The following is a 22851-nucleotide window of genomic DNA, read 5'->3' as shown; positions in this document are numbered from 1 at the left end:
AAAAAGCGATCCAATTTTACAATCTAGTCATTTTACGAACGATTTTAAAGTAATTAATTTCCATTTGATGTCTTCATTTGTTATACGCACGCGGTTTGCATCTCGTTTGTCTTCCATGTTCTGTTGTGTTCAGGTCTTGTTTGTAAATAATCTTGGAGGGTTTCTTTTTTGTTTAACTGTTCACCACCACACACATAATCTTTTTCATCTTACCGGGTTCGTTCACTTCTTTCTTAATTTGTTGAAAATGCAACATCTTTTACGTTTCGTCTATTTCTTTAAACCTTCCGCTTGACCTATAATTTCCTTCCCTGGCGTACTATGCGCTGCTGTAGTTATTAATAATTGCGAGTGTAAAAATTCCTGCACCAGGTAATTTAAAGAGCTTTGCGACCAAACCAATAATCCGCAGAGGAACGGAGGATTTTGAGCGGTCGTCGCAACAGCACGCACACACACAGACACGCCACACGATATAATACAATTTATAAACAAATTTTAATCAATTTCCTGCCTTACCAAAAATCTCAAAATATGCCACTACACCTTCGGTATGCGGGCCTGCCACCGCGTGCAGGGAATGGCCCGTGTCGTATTGCAATGAAATCGATAATTTTCCACTAAAGCTGCTGCATCATTTTGTCAAGCAAGGATTCTAAGTAATTTCTATCTGTAATATCTTGCGAACCGTGTTCGAAAAGCATAACGTTGGGAAACGGAAGAAAACAAACTGAATAATAAAGGCTTCAATATCAAAATATCAAAAATATTTCTAAATATATCCCGGAAAATGATTGTTTACAATAGAATAGACACTACTCTCTCTCTCTCACTCTCGTGCGCGCACAGTTCAGCACATAGAAAGAGCGTAGAAGTTATAAAGTATTTCATCCTCTACTGCCGGCAACACTATTCTTCACGTGTAAAACGTCGCATTCGCACCATTTGCTAGGTATTGCAATCATAACTCTACTGGGTACAACCTTTCCTAAAACGAATGCAACTTTGCTGTATGTGCCTAGTCTAAACGGGCACTTGACTTCCACCTATATGCGGAGTCGCTGGATTGGTGTGGTTGGGAGCTTACTTTTAGAATCTGGTGTCGCCTGAGTCGAACATTGTAAAAAAAAGGTAGCAAAACATAAAAGTGCGTAAACCATTGCCCCAACGCAGTGTGCATTTTGGTAACGTCTAGGCAACATCAGTACATTAATCAATCGTTTATGGTAAATACCGGAATTTCATTACACGGAGAAAAACAAAATTTGTCTAGCCTGCCTGCAAAAAGGAAATGAAATATGTGAGTGGAAAATTCGTTATTCTAGTTTACTTCCTTGGTGATTTGTTGCACTTGCTTTCCCCCCTTTTCTCTCGCTATATTTTCACTAACTTACACCGCTCATTCGTTACTAGAATAAGTTGCTTTTCCTATTGTTTACGCTAGACTACGGGGTTAGTATTAGTTTGGAGATGAGCGTTTATGCTGCTTTCTGTACAGCTCCAACCATCATCATCACCTTCATCATTAATGGTGTCGCTGGACACGCTGGACCGCTCACAATTTTTAGGTGACAAATTTTCTATAACTGCTATAATCTTCCAGCGTTGGCCTAAAGCGAAAGGAAAGGAAAAGACAAACACATTCAACAAGGGCACTTGCAACTCGCAGCAGCCTGCTACTCACTAAGAGATGGACATTTCCGGATACACATCCATCATTTCGTCCTGTGGCGAGGGTCTCGGTGCAAACGGTTGCAGATGTGGTGGCGTTCGTCGGGAAATGGATGCCGCGTTGAACGGTCTGCTGCCGGGCGGACCGGCACTGACACCGGCCTGGCTCGGTTGCGTCTGATTGTGAGGTTGAGCCGGTTGGCCGACTGATTGTTGCTGCTGGTTCGGTGGTACCATCTGTCCCCCCACCCGTTGCTGCTGATGCACGTGCGGGTGATGGTTGTGCAGGTTTTGATGCGGTGCCATCTTCCACGCACCACCGTTCTCCATCATTCGACTGTTGCCTGCACCGTGCCCACCGACGGAAGTACCAGCCCCACCGTGATGGTGATTGTGTGGATAGTGATAGTGACGCGGCATTCGACGGGGCGATCGTGGCGTTGTGATTCGCGTTTGCATTTCCTCTAGCACGGAAGGTGCGACGTACGTGAAACCCTAGAACGAAAACATTTTGCCATTAACATGTGTTTCAGATACGAAATGCGTCCTAATAAAGCGGTACTGTCTAGCGAATTGCATACATTCACAGGTGAAGCGTGCGATTCGCATGATTAAAACCCTGTCTGCAGCAAGCAGCTCGTCGAAGATTTTTTCTCACCTGGAAGATTAGATTGACACTCTCACTCAGCGTTGTTTCATCGGGCGAATCTACAGGAATCTCTTTCGTGAACTTGGTATCGAATTGTGACACATCATCTTCACTGGACTGTTGAAAATAAAAAGGAACACCCATAAGACACCTTTCCTTCACACGCCTCTTCGAACTCCCTTCTATGAAACACTTACCAACATCGGTTTGATTGGTGGATCGAGCCTTCTTTTCACCACATCATCCCAGTTGACGTTCTTGAAGAACGGATGTGCCCTGACCGCCTGTCCATCGGTCGGCCCACTGCCGAGACGTTGTGAGACTTGACGTTTCATCAACCGGCGAATTAGGTCGCGCGAATCCGGCGTTAGATAGCCCGGAATGTTGAGCTTGTCCTTCAGTATAGCATCGACCGTTTTCTTTCGATTGTCCGCACAGAATGGTGGCTGTAAATAAGCATATTCACACAGGTTCAGTACATCATTTTCTCGCTATCAATGGCGCTCCTTCCAAGCTTACCGTTCCCGTCAACATATCGTACATGAGGGCACCCAATGACCACCAATCGACCGCCTTACCATGTCCGCTGCGGGTTAATATTTCTGGTGCCCTATAGAAAAAAAAGTGTAAGCAAAACCATTAGCACTTCATCCCATTCGAAGCCATGTACGAAAGAATGGAGAATGAAAAAAATCCACTCACATGTACTCGATCGTACCGCAGAACGTGTGCGTTACAATGCCCTCCTGGATGTGTTCTTTGCAGAGACCGAAGTCGGTTAGCTTCACGTGACCTTTCGCATCGAGTAGCACATTTTCCGGCTTCAGATCCCGATAGATAATGCCAAGATTGTGCAGGTGTTCCAGGGCCAGAATGATTTCACACAGGTAAAAGCTGTCAAACGGAACCGAACGGTACGAGAGGGTTATTTCAACGTTGTTTGGTGCACTTTGTCCCGAACGGGCGTTCAGATACGCACCATGCAGTATCCTCCAAGAATATACCCTCACGCTCTAAATGCATGAACAGCTCGCCGCCGCTCAAGTATTCTAGGATTAAATACAACTTGCCACCGGTCTGGAAGGCGTACACTAGCTCTACTATAAATGGATGCTAAAAATGAGAAAGAGAGAAATCATCAATTAGACCTCACACATTCGTGCAAACTACCGGGGGCGGCCTCTTGGCGATCAACCCTACCCGAACGGCTTCTAATATGTTTCGCTCGGCGCGTGTGTGGGCTGTGTCTTTTTGATTTCTAACTATCGAAGCTTTTTTTAACACCTTCATCGCGAAGTACGAATTCGCATCAGCACCAGTGGTTTTTCTGACCTAAAACGAGCGAAGAAGCAGAAACGCTTAGCATCAATCCATCGAACGGAGCAAACATTAGCAGCATCGCGTAACCCGATACTTACTTGGAAGACTTTACCATATCCACCTTTTCCTAATACTTTCTTTAGCTCGAAATCCTGCGGTCCCAGCTTGATTCGTCCCGGATTTACAATATCTTCCGACAGTGGTATCGTTTCAGATCCTTCGGTACTGAATGGGCATGGTAGAATAAGAAAAGATATCGTAAGCTTATTTTCCCAGACCACTTGGTATAATGTGTCTACCGCACTTACTCTAGATTTGTGTTGATGTGAAGTTCGGGCTCGAGGTCGACCTGAGGGAAAAAAGGAGAGAAGATGATGAAAACGTCAATAAAACACACCATTAGCTTGCTGCATTATGACGATTATTGTGATTGATTTTTCATTGCGCATTGGTAAACACCAGAGAAATTACAGGAAAGGCATACGAAAGTGAGTGAGTCATTATTATGAATCATTGCCAGTAAGTACTTCTTTAAAATCATTCAGAGCGGAGCAACAAACTTATATTTTTTCAACTATTATCTGAAGCAGACAACGTATTTGCATCTCAATCCCCAATACAAAAAGAATTATGTCCCTTCCATTCTCTTCCTTAAAATATCATCCAACAAGTAACAAAGAAAATCCGCATATGCTATAGATAGAAACCATGGCCGGTCCCGCCGACAGTACGTGCAAGGTATATCCATCGTGAGGTTGCATTTTCCGTTGGCAGAGGGGAAAAACAATCCGGAAACTGGATTCCTCTGTCTCGGGGTTAGGACCAGATGCACTGCAGCAGTTGTGCACGTAAAAGTCATTGACCTTCGCAGACTCCAGACAACACAACTGTTCGCCTTCCTTCAGCGGCCGCCCTTATTTTTCAACATATCCGATTTTATTTCATTTTGCCGCTTCTCCCTATATGTCAAACACGCCCCTATATTCCAACTGTGGAACGATTTTTCCACTTTTTTTATGGACAATACTGATATGAACTGTTTCTTAATGCTTCAGAAGCGGACAAACATAAAACAAAAATTTTCTGTGGAAAACGTGTTTCGCTTTTGTATAAAGTTCAATAATGATCAAATTATGTCATGCAAATTGCCTATGTTCAGGCGTTTTTATGTTACGCTTCAATGCACATTGCATATTTACAGGGGAATTTTCCTGTTTTTGCTTTCTAAATAATCTATCATTTTCAATGAATCTTGACTAAACATAAACAGCGCCAAACGGAACTCGTTTCGCCACCCATTGAGAACGGTTTTACCGCCGTTACGCCATTATCAGCACCAAGGTCAGGCCAAACAGAAAAGCTCATCCTTATCCCATTCCCACAGCTCCATTTAGATGGTTCGAACAAAGTGTGCACTGCAGCAGTACATGACACTGACTGCTCTTTATCACCTATGAGGAAATATACCTCCGCATGGCCGCAAAGTGAAAACATAAACCCTTCCTCCTGCCTGAAACCGTCGTCCTGCCATTATTATCATCTGAATCTCCCCGAACCTCGGACGAGGTCACTTCAACGAAACTGTGTATGTTTGTTCTCGTGTGCGGTTCTCAAGTTCTCAAGAATATATTAACACTTTCAACGGGCGCAACATCATGATCAGCGGGTCCTATGTCTATCAATGTCCCGCATCGGAATTGTCAATCTATTCGGAAGTGATCCCAAATTCATATCGCGATCGGCCGCGGACCAGTGCTAATGGCAAAACCAAACAAACCAAAATTATCAATCAAACGCTAGCCCGAGATATAGTTATGCTGGATGAGGATGATGGCGATGTATTTTGGAGCTCGATTTACCAAAAACACCAAATGACGTCTTAGCGGGAACGGACGCATAGGTGATGCGCAGAAAGAAAAGCATCACCGTCCAAATGTTTTGACCCTGAAATTATCTAATCACACTTCGTCCGTGGTTAAGTGTCCATCAAACTTTTGCAATCGGACGATTCTCGTTCGTGTGTAGGGAGTCTTCTATTTTTTTTCGCCTAAAGAGAGTGTATGGCACGAAACGTGGCACTCGACTACGGCAGGGCAGAGGACTTCAATTAATTGAAGTGTCGTAACCACTTCAACTTAACACAAGCTGCCGTTGTTTGAACATTCTATTGATTTAGACCCAATCTCCCGATGCTATCGTATGTTGAGTGACATCGAAAAACGGTTTTTATGTGCAAGTTTTACATGTGAAAACTCTTTCATTTTCAGGAAATTTTCAAATACTATTCTGCCCTTAATTCCCTCGCGATTCTTCTTCTATTATGAATGGTCGCTCCCCCCCATAAGCTGAAACTGAGCGATGAGACAGGCACGTGTACGGTCGACACACAGAACACGCACGCACGGTTGTGTCAGAGAGCGGCAGAAACACACACCCAGGGTATCGGCGCCCGGTACAACACCCCACGACGAGCCGTCTAGAGAAAAACCTTGTAAGGTTATTGACATTACTTCCGAAACCAGGCGGGTACCATCCCCGTTCGTCGCGCACCCCCATTTGTTCATTCCTGTGGGATACAACGACGACTACCACAACACAAATCGCTTGTACTACGCACGAGGCACGATGACACCAACAGTGTGTCCAGCAACTTTGTTGCTGCTACTACTACTACTGCCACTATTGCTAGTACTGGTACAAACGTGCCCTTAGTTAATGCCCTCGAGACCTGGAGGAGCGAAACAATAATGGCCGGAATCAAAACACGATCACACAAAAGGTAAATGTTATCTATTGCTCTGGGCAGAACAATTCGTTTGCCAATCCATCAAATATTGATTGAATATCGATTTGTGCGAGACTCTCCTGGGTAACTCCTGCAAAAAGACTAAATTAAGAAAGAAAACCAAAACAAAACGCATTCTTAATTCGTCTGTCATCGAGTTGCTTATTGGGGTAGCAATTAAAAGTCTTGGATCACACACAGATGATCGCGCTCAATGTCTTCCTCACTCGCTCTCGCTCCATTTCAGCTTCGATTACTTCCGGGTTGCGTGCTAATGTGTTAAGTCGGGTGAAAATTAACGCATCCGCACACACACACACACACACACTGAGCTGAAGCTTCCATCCAACCACGGGCAAGGACATCCGCGGAGTCGACGTCGGCGGACCGAAACTCGCCGTCTAACCGGGTCGATGTCTTAAGATCTTATTTTCGTCACCATTCCTACTTGTGCACGGAGACAATTTTAGAAAAAGTTTGCTCTGTTTGTTGCTTACAAGCATGTCTCCCCACCGACCCCCCCCCCCCTTTTGTTGTGTCGTAAGAGTGTGTGTTGTTGTGCGTTTTTTTTCCTCTCTTATTTCTTTCACTTCCTAAAGAGCAACGGACTTTTTTTGGCGGATCGTATCTCATGTTGCTGCCGGCACAGACACTCATTTGTCGAGGCAATGAGTTTCAAAGTTTGCTAACACAGAAGAAGCAAAGAAAACACAGACCGAGGGGGGGAGTGCGCGGTTGGGGAGTGGCGATAAATTTTTTGGCTGCGTCAAAATATTCCACTTGTGGTGCGCTACCTTGAACTCGCGCGAACAAGTCGGACCTGCCCCGGTCTGCCGCTTCGTTATCGTTCGATGAACGTCTTTTGCTTCGCCGTCTTCATCGTCGCAGTTGGCTGACTTTCGGACCATCCGGGAGGGGGGGGGGACCTTTATAAAGAAGAAGAGCAGGTGGTTGTGTAGGAGAGACAAAGAAAGAGAGAGAGAGGGACAGAAAACAAGACGGGTGCAAACCAGAAGGAACCGCCAAACAGGAGAAAAAAACCTTCCTTCTAATCGAATGACGGAGCAGAAGCATTTTGCTTGTGGCAATTTCATGCAACCCGCACCCACCCGGGGGAGACTCTCGAACGAACTTTGCTGAAGGGATTGATCGTGTGTGTGTGTGTGTGTTTTTTTTGTCTGCGTGGTTGTGTGTCTGTGCCGGTAGTATTCAGGGGGGGATCCGAGTGAAGAACGTTGGGAAAATCGGACACCAATAAATTTATTCGGTGAGGGCAGTTTTTGGTTTCGCCTGGCTGCATGCCGGAAAAATATTCAATGTATTTTATTGGTTCTGTACCAATAGTCTTGGCTGGTAATTAATGTGTGTGTTTAAAAAAAATATCCGGATGTGATTCATCGGGCAGCAACTTGCCCTACACCGTATCCCGGAAATAGATCCGACTCTAAGTAATAATTAGCTCGTCTAAAATAGATACAAAAAAAAGAACATCTTGGATATGAACCAACTGAAACATTTTAATAATTCTCTCAAGTAAACAATACATTGTAGCTAGAATTTAGACTATAAACTCTACATTAAGCTTCTTCTAATTGCCCACCAAACGTCACTACCATTGGACACACCTGATAGCGACACCAGGTAAATGCTCTTCTTCACAACATATCTATTCCGAGTTCAACCCTTGTTGGAACCCTCACCCGAAGGTTGTCCCAAACTCTCATAATTGACTCGACCAAAGGGACATTCTTTTCACTTCGTAGTCATAACACGTAGTAATGCAGAGACACGACGACGAGCAAGCAGCGAGTAACTAATACTACCGTAACAAACCACCACATCACCCCATGAATTGTACTCGTTAAAGTAGTGGTAGTGTGGTAGTAATGTAGTAGCAGAAACCCTCCCACCCCCTAACCACAGTCAAAAAAACCAATAAGAAACAATTTCCTGCCCGCTACCACCAGTCATCTCCAACGCACATGCGCGATGCTTTTCGCAACATTTAAAGCCTTGTGGAAGGATCTTTCCGTATTAGGCCGAGGATGGGGTGTGTGGAGCTCTCACTAAGAAAGTGCAACAATATAACCCCACTTTTGTGAGCGAGTTTTTCTTCATAACCCATTCGGGCGCGGTAATATACGGCCGAATGAATGTTCCCAACGCCGGTGGCACAACTCTTTCTATTTTCTCTATTTTGTCACACTCGTACACACACACAGACATGGTTTTTGCTTCGTCTTATCGTTCAATACGCGGGCAGAATACAGTTCCGCGACATGCGCTAATCATCACTGCATACAGCGCGCGTTGGAACGTGCGTGGTTTTTTTTTTTATTCGTGGTTCCGCCTTGGCGCCTATCATTCCCACACAATGTTGACAATGTGCCGGGCTCCGAGTCGTTGCCGTAGATGTAGATTGTCCTTGTCACACTCACTTGTGGGGCGTGGTGGGGGGTACACGTGTACTAATATTTAGTTGTTTATCTCCCTCGTTTTTTTCTTTTATTCAATCAGGCTCGTCGGTTTTAGGGCATGTAACAGAGTATCACAACAGTTTGTGTAGCGATTCAAACAGTAATTGTGGCAAACTTTGTAGAAGCAGCCACAAAACACATAAACTTGGAAGTAATAGTACCTTTTGTTTTAACAAACTGTAATTACAAAACCAACGCTTAAAACTAATCTCTTTTCCCAACCGGCCATCTTCTCCGCGGAGAGTAATTCAAGTAGGTAAATAGTCATAAAGCATTATCGACCACCCGCACGCTCCTTGTGCCGGAGGCAAATGGATTGTATTCACGCGCCATAAAATATAAAATGCTATAAAAAAAAAATAGCGAAACGAATGGCGAAGACGAGGTTGATTACAACAGACCATAAAAATGGCTCATCCAGCTTCATGATATGGAGAGGCCTCCTCGCGTACCATTCAGGTGCCAGGAGGGTGTTTGCTACGAAAAAAAAAATGGGTGAATTATCACCTTTTCAGTGTGAAACATTGAGACTGCGCAAATCCACAGGACATGGTTTATTTTTAATATAAATGAAATAGCTGATTAATGGTCACTCTCTTCTCGTGTATAGCCGTTGAGACATTGAGTTGTATATATCGACCAGAATTCAAACAACCTGTATAGTAAAACCGACCGAACTGCGTCATACTATTTATGGCAAACTGTTGCAACTCACTTCGATCGTCTAAATGTCCCATTCATCATCGTCTTATGGCGTAGTAATAAAAACCGTACCGAGGGCACCCTACAGTTTGTAATTAAATTTGCAAACGATTTGTGAGCCATCGTGCGTTCTCCTGCGGCCTCCCGCTTGTCTGCGCGTTCGAGTGCATTCGCCGCACCAACCTGTTACGGGGAGCAGCGCACTCTACTTGCGTGGGCTTTTATATTTATGTTTATGATCACACGCGCATTAGTGTTGGAGGTGAAACTTGGCCCCCAGGTGGGTGGAAGGAGCGCAGAACGGGAGGCAGCTGTCGAACGATCGAACTCGTACAACGTTTGTTTGTTTTTATTTGTGTTTCCTCGCATATAGTACGTTTCCCTGCGCTGCTTATCGCTCGCTCGCCCTCCCTAACTCATGCAACAATAATAACTCCCCTTCGCTCGCACTCACCGCCCAGCACAGCACCAACCACCCGATCGAACTGCACACGCCCGCCGCCGTGCATGAAGTAGATGCGTGTGCAGCAAAACTTGCAATTGCAATCAACAAACACACACACACACAGTACTGTTGTTGTTTTGCTACGCGGCAACATTCACGCGTGTATCGCGCGCGCATCGCACTCTTCCATTCATTATACGCGCGTTATGATGCACACCGAATGCACCGCGCCGCTCTGTAGTAGTAGCAGGCAAAAAGGTATCGCAAGAAGGCGGAAATTCCACTACTGCATTGAAATGGGGGGAGGGAGGTTGGGATGGCAGACTGCAGACACGGGAGAGAAGGTCACGCGCAAACGAGGTGATGACGTAAGCGAGATTTTCTCATCCCTTGCACACTTGTGCGAGGTTGTAGTATGGCTATCGATTTATGTGCGCCTATGCATCCATCTTTCTCTTGCCTGCCACGGTGACCTCATTCTCGGCTCGGTGTATCTTTTCAATGGTTTTACACACGCCGGCAGCGGTCGTGATGATGACGACACCGCACACTGTTCCAACCGAATGTGCACGGTGAGAGAAAGTGAACAAAACAAAACTGCTCCCACGCCCATGTCGGGGACGGGTTACACGCAGAAAGTTACACAGAAAACACCATTATGTTTGGGATTTTGGGATTTTGGCACCATTATGTTTGAGATTTGGGCAGCATACGCAACACAACGACACGACAAAACGACATGCACACTGTAGCTCCGTAAAACCTGCAGCTGACGCGGTCATGCAACGATGCATCGAACACGCACCGATGCAATGCTGCGGCCGCAACACCAGGCGCACGATGATTAATGAAAGGGATTTGGATTACGCCAACGTGCGACACATAAATTATGAAATCGTACATAACGCTCGAGGGAACAACGGCGGATTAGAAATGTCTGTAGCTTTGGGAAAAAAGGTGTGAAAAATTTAGAAAATTAATTGAGAAATATCCCTTTTGGATTTAGGAAGAGATAGATTTATAGCATGCCGAAGACACATAGTGATGGACAGCATGGAGTTGGAAGAATTAATGGTAGTGAATGCACTCAAGCAATGAATTATAAAGTTTTATCACAAGAATCAATCATCTTTTAAAAACAATCATAAATTCTAGCGAAACGATATATGTACACCATTATAGCAGACCGCTATAATCCCGGCAAATATGCTTCAATGTTGAAAATGTATATAACAAGATCAAAATAGTTACTTTTAACAATAGAAATACCAAGCGTTTCAAGCCTCTTTCATTGAGGGTCATTTTGTAAACAACTCCGCTGTCCTGAAGATAATGTTTTAATACGATTTTGAGTTCATACTACAGCAAAGATATGTAAAAGTCATGCATCAGCTATGGTAGAATTGTTTTATCCCAAAAATTAATGTAATGAAAATGAAGTGTTCCAATCGAACTAACTGGTCCGGTAGTTCTAGTGTTAAGCCAGAATTATATGCTATAAATGAACTGAGATGAAAGCCTTAAAAAAAACCTTTGTTTTAAAGCTTTTCCAACAGCAATTCTCCATTGCTCTAACATTATTTTACAATTACAAAAGATAGCTTCCACATCAATATCGTATTGAAGATCTTTCCTTTTGATACTTCAATGATTGGAACGCTTATCACCCTGAACCACACGAACACACCAACAAACCACACAGTCTCGAGCCCCATGCCCACTTTCTCCAATTCGCACTGTATTTACCTTTTCCCAGCTTTCCTCCCACCCTTAAAGTGCACGTAAGAGCATGAAAGGAAAACCCATTGCTGCACCATTGCAGCTGCAGCTTTAGCCCACCACACACGTGCCGGACATAAATGACGCACTGGAATTGAAGCTATGGACGGAGCCGCTTTGTAGTGTCGCGCATTTGCGTCAGTAAATAAGCGGCCTTTTTTTTCTCTTTCCTTTGCGTCTGCTTTGGTTCTAATTGTTTTACAGGGAAATTAAACACGTGTAGAGGAGCAGAAACTTTGAGTCACATTTCTATTTCACACAGCATCATAAAAACCGGGATCGGATACTATCGATGGGGCGAAATATTTACACTCATCTATGCCACTTGTTGTCGGAGCCGGAAATGCGTTAGCAACGTCGCAGTTCGACGACGTCGCAGTACAATAAATTTCGAATTGAAAGAATACATTCCAATAAAGTGGATAATTGTTTGATGAAATTTCACACATGGCCAGCGTGCTCCGTAGTAGCTCCGCGGGCCCAACAACAAATCAAGGACAGGACGGACGGCGGCAGACAGCGGGATTCCATTTTCTCTCGACAGCTGTAAACAGTTATTTGTGGAATGCGAATCATCGGAAACTGTGTCACAATTGCCCTAGAGCGGCGAAACGATGCAGAGCGGGCCCCCCCCCCCCCCCCCTCACACGGCTGTGACCTACTGATACACATTCCCCGACCCGGTGCGGTGCGGCCGAAAGAGAGACTTTCGGTTTCTTGTGTAACGGACGACGCGACAGTATATTTAGCCGTTCAGCGGGCAGGATAAAGCAACACGGCGGTGCCGGATGCCGATAAGGGCATGGGGCGGGCGGGGGATCGATGCAAGTGAAAAAACCTTTTCCTGAACAAAACAAACCACACACACACACACACTTGATCCAATCATCGGGTCCGTTTGAACGCAGCATTTGCAAGTGGATTGCGACTTCTTCAATAGCGCAAGCTCCCCGTAATAAATATGCCTGATTGATTATTCAACAGCAACTATGTTGGTGAAATCAGGTTTTTCTTGCGTCTCGCGCATTAATAGGACCACTTTTTTAATACCGACGCGGCGGCTGTTCCTCCCCTATTGAGCGGTGGGTACAATTGAGGTGGTGGTTTAAGATAAGCAGCGTATCTTATCACTACCGTGCGCCTTTGTACCTCGCCTTGTCTATGGCACAGCGGGGACCATGTTTGGAAGGTGCATTTTAAGTCAACGAAGACAGCGAGAACTTGCTGTGCTTGTTAGTTTGTGGTTTATTAACAAATTCATCCACAGGAACAGGGTGTACCAGGAGCCTCACACACTTCCATTGCAAGGTAAGTGAGAATTTCACCTTTAACCACCTAAGCTAATTATATGTCCATCAGCTCAAACCATGCTTAGAACCGATTTTAGATATGATTTTTATTTTTTCCTATCAAATTTATGCGCCTGCAAGTATGCAATAACGATGCTTTATGGACTATTAAGAACATACAGAGTGTTTAAGTGTCCAGATAGTGATACTGCTAGACAATCTAAGCCAACGGCTCTTCAACATATTCAACAATACAAACTTTTTGAAATGGCCTATAGTTTACAACATGAATTGCATAGTTGTAGGCGTTTCTACCCAAGACAAAAGCCAGTTTAGAGTCACCGAAAACAGTGCTGCAGGGCGGAAAGTTTCTTTTAAGAGGGATCGGGGGGAATCACTCTATACCTCATGGAAACATTTGTTTGTAAAGCATGTTTCTGTTAGTAAAAAAACAACAAAACATTTAATACAACCCTTAAACGAAACACAAAACCGAAAACCAACTGTCTACCCTTCCGATTCTCCCATTTTTGTTTTGCTTCTTTCCACTACTCCAATCGGCAATTCCACCGCTTTTGGCTGTGTTGTCTCGCTGTGTGTTCTCGCCGTGCTGTGGCATAATCGCCGTGAATCAATCCAACCGACAGGAACACAAACACGCGCGCACACACACATCCATGGATCGGAAGGTGGGTCGTTTTCCTTCTCGTCTATTATGCGCTGGCCCGGTTTGTTTCTTTTTTTTGTATTTGTTTCGTCTAACACAAACCATTCGTCATTGACCTACTTTTTGGCGGGTTGGTGGTATCTATTTTTTCGCTTTTTTCCGCCACGGGGTTCTTTCCCACATTTATAGTGGCGTTGGGGGGCGAGAGATGCACCGGGGGCAGCAGGCAGAGCGCACGCGATAGATTGAATGTGTGTCTAGGTGGGGTATGTTGTATGTGTGAGGGGCTGTTTTTCTGTGGTGCGATGTTTTCTTAGTTCCACTGTAGTCGCCGGTCGCCTTCCAGCATGGTCCAAACGCCATTGGTTCATTGGTGCCACCGGTTGGGGTAATCAGTGGATGATGTTGGGTGGTGTCGATAAAAGAGACCTTGCTTATTCGGTTTCACCCTGGAAGGTACCTACTACACTGTTGATACACACCTTCGACAATCACGGAAGGGCAAGCTCAATATTGTTTTTATCTCGCCGGTTTGCCAGCAGGAAAGTCAAATATTTTTTCTTGGCCTATCTTTTTTCGGTTAGCTGTTTTTCTTCATCGGCACAACAACCTCGGGAGGTCTAAGGTCTGCCATTTCTGGCTTCCTTTGACTGTATTTCCCCGTAGCGGGATAGCCAGTTCTGCGTCCTGAGGATTGATCCGGATGAGATTTCCGGAGACCGTTCCTGTCATGTTAAGACCGGAACCGCTACCAATACACCACCGGCCCGCCATAATACCTTGACAAAATCATTTCCCACATTCAGGAAATTCTAAACGCATTCAACGAAAAACTTGCCTCACTCGCGTTTCATATGCAGATGAGTGAAAAGCAACGAATTTTGGGAAAATGTATGACGAAATGGGCTGATGATTCACGTTGAGTGCAGGACGGAAAATCTCAACATGACGCATCTTTGCAAAGTCCACAGCACTACCGACGAATGCAGCCGACACTACCGCGAACTAGACGATCAGTCAAATGGAAATTCCTTAAATGCTTTTCCCTCTACAGGATGCTGACAGGCCGGAAAGAGCAGAGCGAGAAAGAGAGAAAAAACACAAACCACGAAAACCACGCGCCTGGTCTCGTCGGACTGATTTGCAAGAAGTAAAACATTCTAAAAATAACTCCCGAATTCCCCCCAAACGAAAAAAAAAACGAAAACGGGCAGCAGAAAACGGAAGCAGCGTAGCGGGCCGACAAACACGGCGACAAGTCTCACTCCGCCCGGAACTATATTTAGGGTAGGACGATTCATCGTAGGCGTCACAGACTGTCCGATGTCTGGTGGGAGAGTTTAAGGATGATCAAAGGATGGATACAAGAAGGAGTGGGACTTGAATATCCTTCGCCAAACTCCTCAAACTCCTTAATGGCTAAATAATGGAAAACAAAGGAGTAATACCGGCGGCATAAGCGATTGCCTGCACACGCTCACCGATCCCTGTGGCCGTGTCTTGGGGGAGGACTTTGGAAAACTTGGCCAACCATTGTCACCGTGCACCTCTATAGTCCCCAGACGAGTCCCCCCGGCCAGTACTCCGGGGCATTGAAGCGAAACGTAGTACTCCACCACGACCGCGCGTTGTGCACTCGCGCGCCGGGCGTGTATTTTTAGTTACAATCACGCTCTAGACGGCGCCACACGTCTTCTATTATAATTTCAGAAGATCCTAGTCCTTCGGCCAAATCGCTGGTAGCGCGGCGCAACCACACGCCGACAATATGCCCAATCGCCGCATATTTTCGTACGCCGGTACGACACACAGTACAACAGCGTGTGTGGGCGGAGGTTGCAGCAGGACGGTATTGTGATGCATAAATTTAGCCACGGTACGATATTCGACACCTACTACTGCCACACGCGCACAGTTTAATACAATATATTATTACGGGGTTTTCGCCGGACGGAAAATGATACTTAGGGGAATGGGCGAGTGATGGAAAATTAAACTATTCGATCTTAAAGAAGATAGATAGAAACTTTGGCCTTTTGAGGAGATCTACTAGAAATAACTAAGGTACATTGTTAAAATAGTTTTAATAACTATAATTATTGATCGATCTTGTTTGGACTTTTCAATGTGTAATATAGATCAGACGTATTTAGTCTGAATTATTCAAAACATTTAAATAGTACAAATAATATCAGTCTTTAGTTGAATAGCTCCACAAAAATTGACATCAATTGCAAAATCCAAAGGGCATCTACGATCAGCTTTACCCAGGCCCACTTCAGCTTAAACTCAGCTTCAACTATCATCACACAAAGCTATCTATTAACACAAACGGCTCACAACCCACTTGGACTTTGGCCGACTAAAGGGAAAGTAGGCGAGTTGCAAATTCCATTCTCAGCCAACATTCATGCGTCGCAGTGCAACTCCTTGCTCTTGCATCCTCCTCCTCCATCTCCCATCACCCGTAGTTAGCATAACACAGGCACTACATGCCGCCCGCCGTTTGCGTAAGCCACCTCCCTCGCGAGAGAGCTTTCGCATCCAATCGACTTGGTCTTGTCTTGGGACGGGCGAATGCAAAAGTAGCGAACTACAAACCACGATGATGATGATGACGGTAATGAGGATGATGATTGGGACCCGTTACTACTGTTACTTTTTGCACAGCCTCTTGGTAACTGTGCGAAACACCACCACCAAGTGGGGCCGACCTCACACAACCGTAGCGGCAGCAGTACAAAGTAGAGCACCTGGGTGGGAAAGGTTGGAAATGGGGTCAGATTTGTTGATTGGTTCGCACCTTTCAGCCGTGCTTAGTACTTCATCGTTAAGGCGGAAGAGAGGAACGTTGAACGAAAAAAATGGCCCCCCACATCAACTAAATGTACCGTTTTGCTGAATGGTCCTTGGCAAACAAATTTTCACAAACAGTTTTGAAACTGAAAACAGTTTTATAAAAAGAAAACAAAATGCAAACACTGCCACTTGCTTGGACGTGGACAAGTTCAAGCTCAAGGAAAACTGCCTTCGAATGCACAACATCTGATTTGCATACGACCAGACAATGTCATGCGCATACACACACACACACACACGAACGCAGGTGTGGGACCAAGCACCAAGTGCAAACACAAAAACCGAAAGCTTTGGCCACCTTCATTTTCATGCTTTCTTATGTTGGGAGGCATTTCCTCTTCTGACAGTGCTTTAAGCGAGATGGCATTTAAAGAATGAACTAACAGAGAAGGAATGTGAAAGCCACAGCTGAAGCCGTACTTGTGCCTCTGTTGTGGCCATATTGAGTACCGCGAGGTACCGTGAGATATGAGTTGAATTTATTCCGTAACCTGGCTCATAGCTCGCGAGTAATTTCGCAAGCTTCGGCAAGTGTCGTTGAACAATTCTCATGCAAAACTCTTCATCTTCTCTTTGCACTATACCGAACATTTAGGGTTGTTTCTAAGTACCAAGCGACCAGTGTCTTAAAGTACTTGTACATTGAGTTATCACTGCACTGAATCTCATAGGTCGATAAGAGCATTTGAACAACAAGCCCAGACATTTACTACGTGCAGCAAAAGAGACTTTGCAAAGGCCGGTGCTGTGTGACTAATATTTGTGGTGAACGAATAAAACAACATAACTAATCCAGTGAGTCACACAAAAATAATCCATTACTATGTTTATGGAACTAACTACAGCTCAACGTGGCAAACCGAATGCCATCAGCCTCACAGCAATAAGAAAAAAACAACCATCATTCTCCTTTACGTCGATGAGTCATTCAATCGATTCCAAGAACAACATGAAAAACTGCAACAAAAAAAAAACAGCCTCAGAGAGGTCATGTACCACGTGCATTCCAACCCACACAGAAACAGTATGGAAGTTCACCATTTGTTCGCCGCTCCTGCATTTGCTCCAACGTTGCTCCACTTCGCACCAAGCCCAAAAACCCAATCGAATCAAATCTGTGGGCAACGGTTAATGGTGCGATTTTCTCCGTCCACCCGTGGAACGAATTCCATGCCGGGGAAAACCGGCTCTCATTTTCTTTCCCTGCTTTCGTGGCGCTTCCTTGGCTAGGTGAACATTCCAAGCGGACGCAATTCCGCTCGCGATTACTTTTATCTTACCGTTACACACACACACATACACACATCTGACACAAAAAGGCATGGTGCCTTTAAACAACAGGCCACGATACAGTGCCGACTGTTGCAAATTCAATTGATCTGCGGCTCATTTGTAATGCCTCCATGACGTCAAGACACGCTGCGCTGATGTCAGAGCCGGTTTTTTTTTTTTGACAAACATTGTGTTGTGTTGTGACTGTTGGTACACCGTGTGCTGCCGGAGAGTTTAATGACCATTGCCGGGGCGTTGGTACCCCCCAACGAATAACTTCCCACAAATCACCAACTATCCCACAACCGACCCAGCGTGTGTGTGTGTGTGATGATCGGGACACTAATTGAAACAAAAAGGGACAAACATCAATGGATCACCTATCGCGCATTCGCGTGTGCGTGGAGCAATGGAGAGCAAGAATGGCCGGGAACGTCCAAGTGAGTAAACACAACCAAGAGGATGTCACAGGGTATGAATGGAAAGCTGTGGCAGGCTGAGTGTGTGTAATGCAGTAGAGTACGTACGTTGCAACGGATGCAATCCGTAGTACACGTCGGCAATTACGGAACATGAACATCGCGCACACGAATGGAGCGGGATGGGATGGATCAATCAAAAGGCTATTAGCTACAACCCTGTTTTTGTACGGGGTGTGTGTGTGGAATAAACGATGACGAATGCTGAATGACTTGGGGATTTCCAAGCGATAGGACAACGATAAAGCAAACCCTGGCCACTACAAAAGGAAGGAACAATCGTTTCAAAATAGCTCCCAATGGCCAGTTGTTACCTTAATAACGTTAACAATACTACCGTCTATAATTGCTTCCATGTACAACATTCAAAATGCGACATAATAATTCACACGAGGGTTAGAAACTCGTTTGATTCTTTTTAAATCAGTTTGCATACTAATGGAAAAAAAATTCCAACCAACTGGAAAATTGCATCTAAATAGGAAAATTATTTTAAAAAATTGTTACCAAATCATCATCATAATGGTAATGCCGGGAAAAATTTACAAGACGAACATGATTAACCTATGAAAATTAATCTCTAAATCCACTTAGTAGACGATTAATACTGATGTAAAAAGCGATAAATTGCATACTTTTAGGAGCAGCATTCGCAAGAAAATTACAACCCAAGCAAAAGACGAAACCAGTTTGTCAAACTGCGCCGCCCAGTGCCAGCTGCTGCACATTCGAATTGCAGGGGACAGGGAAGATGTTATTGAACTTCTCGAAATTGCGTTGCGAAACGAAAGGCTAGAAGGATGGCGCTCTCTTCCCCTAGAGGCAAGCCGAAATGGGCGGTATCCCCACATCTGCCAATGCAGGGTCGCCGTGCGTAAGTGCACGCGCGTTCTTCAATCTCCCCCCGGAAGGCAAATATTCCACCATCGCCAATACAACCAAAAAAGGGGACAGAATCGCGCGCGATGCCAGAGTCCGGCGTCCTGCAGAATACGAGCGTGAGGATTGCTCTCTCCCAAACGCCTGAGCCTCGTCGCCACGAATGCCGGGTCAAAACAGAGGACAGACAACACATTCACCGTTCGTTCGCCCGAATCCGGGGCCGCATTGGGGGTCGCCGACGCCGCCGCCGCCCAGTGCATTGGCTCTTGCTGGTCCGTCTGGCAAACAGTAACCGCCCAAGCGCCATACACCGCCATTAGCAAAAGAGAGCAGCAACAACAAACCGCAACACACCACACAACAGCAACCGCGTCAGGTGTCAAAGAACTTTCGTTTGGGATGCGGCTGCAATGGTGGTGGAGACGGCCGATCCCAAGGAGCAATTTTTACCCCGCAGCTACCAGTTTCGCTGGCCCCACAAACTGAGCGGCTCTCACTGAAATATTATTCCTTTCTCTGTCGTACATTCCACTGGTTTTCGTGCTTTCTCGCTCTTCTGAGACTTGCGGGTTCTTCCGCTGTGGTGAGTACACGCGCAGTTATCAAAGGCGGTGTCGAAAAGAAGTGCGCGTGAGGATTATTCTAAGATTAACCTAGGGATACATTGATTTAAATTTGTAAGTAAACTAAATATCTAGCAACGTTTATTTATATCGTATTAACAAAAGTTCACAGGAAACTCATCGCAGCAACATTCTATCGCCGTAGGCGACGCACTTTGTCGACAATGGAGCTGGATGTGTGTGTGTGAAGTGAAGTGTTGCAAGGATTTGTATAGTGTTTTGTTGTACTATCAGCACGTCCAAATGATCTTCCTGAGCAAGGAAGCAGAAATTCTGTGCGTGGTCAGTGCAGGAACACAATAAAACAATTCGCACACAGTGCGTAGGGCGAAAACAGCTGGGATGATGTCGCAATCCCGTTGTGTGAGAGCGTTTTCATCACCACTGTCGCGTTAGAATGAACATTGAGAGAATGAGTGCTAGGCACCCGTCCTCCTTCCTTTCTTAAAACCCCCTCCAATTGCTCACTAATCCTGCAGGCGAGCCAATAAATGAGCTTCAAAATGAAAATTTGGATCCCATACAAAATTGGTCTGCGATTGCTGCTTGGGAGTCGTCTTTCGCATGCTTTTCCTTCGATCTTTCACGCTCTCTCTCCCTCTCACTCTCCCCCTCTCGTTCTCGCTCTGTTTAACCTTGTCTGGTTGAGTGCGTTCCTACGAAACAGGGGGAGAGAGAGATAGAATGGAGTACATTCAACCGATGGGGAGTACAGTCAGTCAGTGTCTTCCATCCGGTTAAGGTTTTTTTTTTTGGGGTGGAGATTAGTTTTCGTGCGTGTGTATGTGCGAAATTGCCCTCAAGAAGCATTCCAGCATTTCATTCTTGAAAGCTCCGGGGGATTGGTGAGTGTTGTTTGCAACCACACTCTCTTACATTCGGGTGGCCCTCTTGTTCTTGAACTCCTCTGACCTCTCGGACGTCTATGTCTCCCTGGTAAAGCAAGCCACCCTTCGCTTTACTTGAATTTTTTGGCGAGTTTGTGGCGAGTCCATTATCGAATGGAAACCCAGTTTTGCAAAAGGGGTTTTTTTTTAAGGTGGCGAGTTGAACTCACAGTTTGAGGTTTCTGGGTTTTATTTGTGTTCTACCATGAGCAGACAGGAGGGATCGGCGAGTTACGATTAAAAAATGTGTCCACGTACGGTGTTAAAGGCAAAAGCAATAAGACGGTCGCGTTGATCGTTAACCCGGGTTGGGGTTTCCACCCATACAAGAGGGCATTGCTCCCCGTTTAGAAGGTTTCCGATCCATTTCGTTACACTTGGACTGTTTTACATTGGACCGTCTGCACGATTGCATTAATGTCGGGCATGCCTCTTTATGAACGAACTCTTAACAAATCCTTCAATATTTCTTCTATGATAAGATTGCGAAATTGTTGCGCACAATTTATTCTCAGTAATTGGGTGTGAAGGAGTATGCGAGTAAAAATATTCATACATTAAAAAAGCTTTTTCATTTCATTTCATTCATTCCACATTTTTCTATATTTCCCTAAAAATTTAGAACAAAAGTCAAGATTAAATATCTCCACCAGGGTTTCATCGAGATTTTGGAACTTTTTACTTACATCCTCGATCTCGATAACGTCGTCATCGGAGTCGTGAAGGTCCTCCTCCTCGTGCAGCTCCAGATCGAACACACCCGCCATATCGTCGTCGTCACGGTAGGTGTATTGGTGAGACGTAAAACAGGATGACGACGTTCTGTTGCGAGAAGGCAGGAAGAGTGCGCCGCTATTTTTCACACAATACTACCACCTCCACCACTACCACTACTACTACTTAGCAGCACACAGGGGGGAGCCTTCTTCTATTTCTTTTTCTTCTGGAGCGAAAAAGGCGCGTCGTCGCAGTGCGGTTTGTTTTGTTTGGGTTTTCTAGCACGTAGAATATGCGAGCTTCGCAGCAGCTTTTTCCTTTCCTTTACGTCACACAAACACTCACGCACTATTTACTGCTTCAATTTTGTTTCGGGGTGTACTTTTTTACACCGCGCTCTGTAACCTTTCGTAACACGCTTTTCTTTAACTTTTTTGTTTCATTAACTTTCCATGGACTGCTGAGTGAAAATTTTCATCTCAGGAGTTTCAGTTGAGATAATTAAACAACCACACACTTGCGGAGGCTTACCTTGGTAAGCACTGCTACGCACTAAATGAGGTAGGTTTTATTTGTTTTACTTTATTTCTGGTGAAACAACACTCCACACACTGTTAACTTGTTACTTTAATTAATTTTGTTGCACACTTCCACCAACCTAAGCGCAGGGTTTTATTTTATGATGATGCACTGTTTTGGCTGCAAAAATAGGGAAATAAAATCAATAAATCTATATTCTACGAACACGATAAACACACATCGATGCCAAAGAATAGAAAAGAAGGCGCAATAACTACACATCACGAATTGCCGGACCGGTAGAAAAGTGACCATTCAATTGCACTACGCCACAGCACAACGGCGGCACGGCCTTCTTCACGCAATGTAAACAACAAACACACACACGCGCGCGACAAATGCTGAGATGGCAACAAAAGCAAACCAGCAATCCAGTGCAAACACAGGATGTCTGGGAAGGTGTTATCGGGAAACGCGTCAACGGTCTGCTGACGGTCTTTTTTTGCATGTGTTCGGTGTCGCCTGCACGGTCAAAGACAACACACTACCACCATTGCACCGCAGAGACACAGGGGCTGAACGACACTTTCGCGAAATATAATGTGACGCACTTTCTGAGGTGACGTACAGGAAAAAGAGGGAAAGAATTACACCACTCATTGTAATGTGTCCGGACGGCCCTCGGGTAGACTGTACACCAACAACGAAGGCGCTTCGAAATCCTGCTCCGTTTGCAATCCACTCAGGGGAATGTTATAATGGCGCCTTCGGGCACAAATGCTTTCACTCTTCGACTCCAAGCCAGACACGAATTTCAGGACGACAAAGT

At 45.1% G+C, this 22851-nt stretch overlaps 1 protein-coding gene across 1 annotated transcript; it reads right to left on the bottom strand.

Annotated features, from left to right (window-relative positions):
* Nucleotides 1-1683: 1683 nt before the first annotated feature.
* On the bottom strand, nucleotides 1684-21553 carry LOC128713989 (ribosomal protein S6 kinase beta-2). Its single transcript, XM_053808864.1, has 10 exons — nucleotides 21473-21553; nucleotides 3949-3989; nucleotides 3739-3865; nucleotides 3521-3652; nucleotides 3300-3433; nucleotides 3023-3214; nucleotides 2840-2930; nucleotides 2518-2766; nucleotides 2330-2437; nucleotides 1684-2166 (listed from the first exon to the last, which is right to left on the bottom strand). Exons 1-10 carry the CDS (start codon nucleotides 21551-21553, stop codon nucleotides 1684-1686), a joined length of 1638 nt encoding a protein of 545 aa, XP_053664839.1.
* Between the last annotated feature and the right edge of the window lie 1298 nt (nucleotides 21554-22851).

The sequence above is a fragment of the Anopheles marshallii genome, chromosome 3, assembly GCF_943734725.1.
Source record: "Anopheles marshallii chromosome 3, idAnoMarsDA_429_01, whole genome shotgun sequence".
NCBI classification, from domain to species: Eukaryota; Metazoa; Arthropoda; class Insecta; order Diptera; family Culicidae; genus Anopheles; species Anopheles marshallii.
The sequence above is the reverse complement of the archived record's forward strand: the minus strand, read 5'-3'. Positions and strand labels throughout refer to the sequence as shown.

Excerpts from the sequence above, each read along its gene's own strand:
- LOC128713989 (XM_053808864.1), bottom strand. The coding sequence starts at position 21,553 with ATGGCGGGTGTGTTCGATCTGGAGCTGCACGAGGAGGAGGACCTTCAC. Across the intron at positions 3,434-3,520 it reads ACATATTAGAAGCCGTTCGG|CATCCATTTATAGTAGAGCT; the intron begins GTAGGGTTGATC and ends TCTCATTTTTAG. Across the intron at positions 3,215-3,299 it reads TTCTTGGAGGATACTGCATG|CTTTTACCTGTGTGAAATCA; the intron begins GTGCGTATCTGA and ends TCCGTTTGACAG.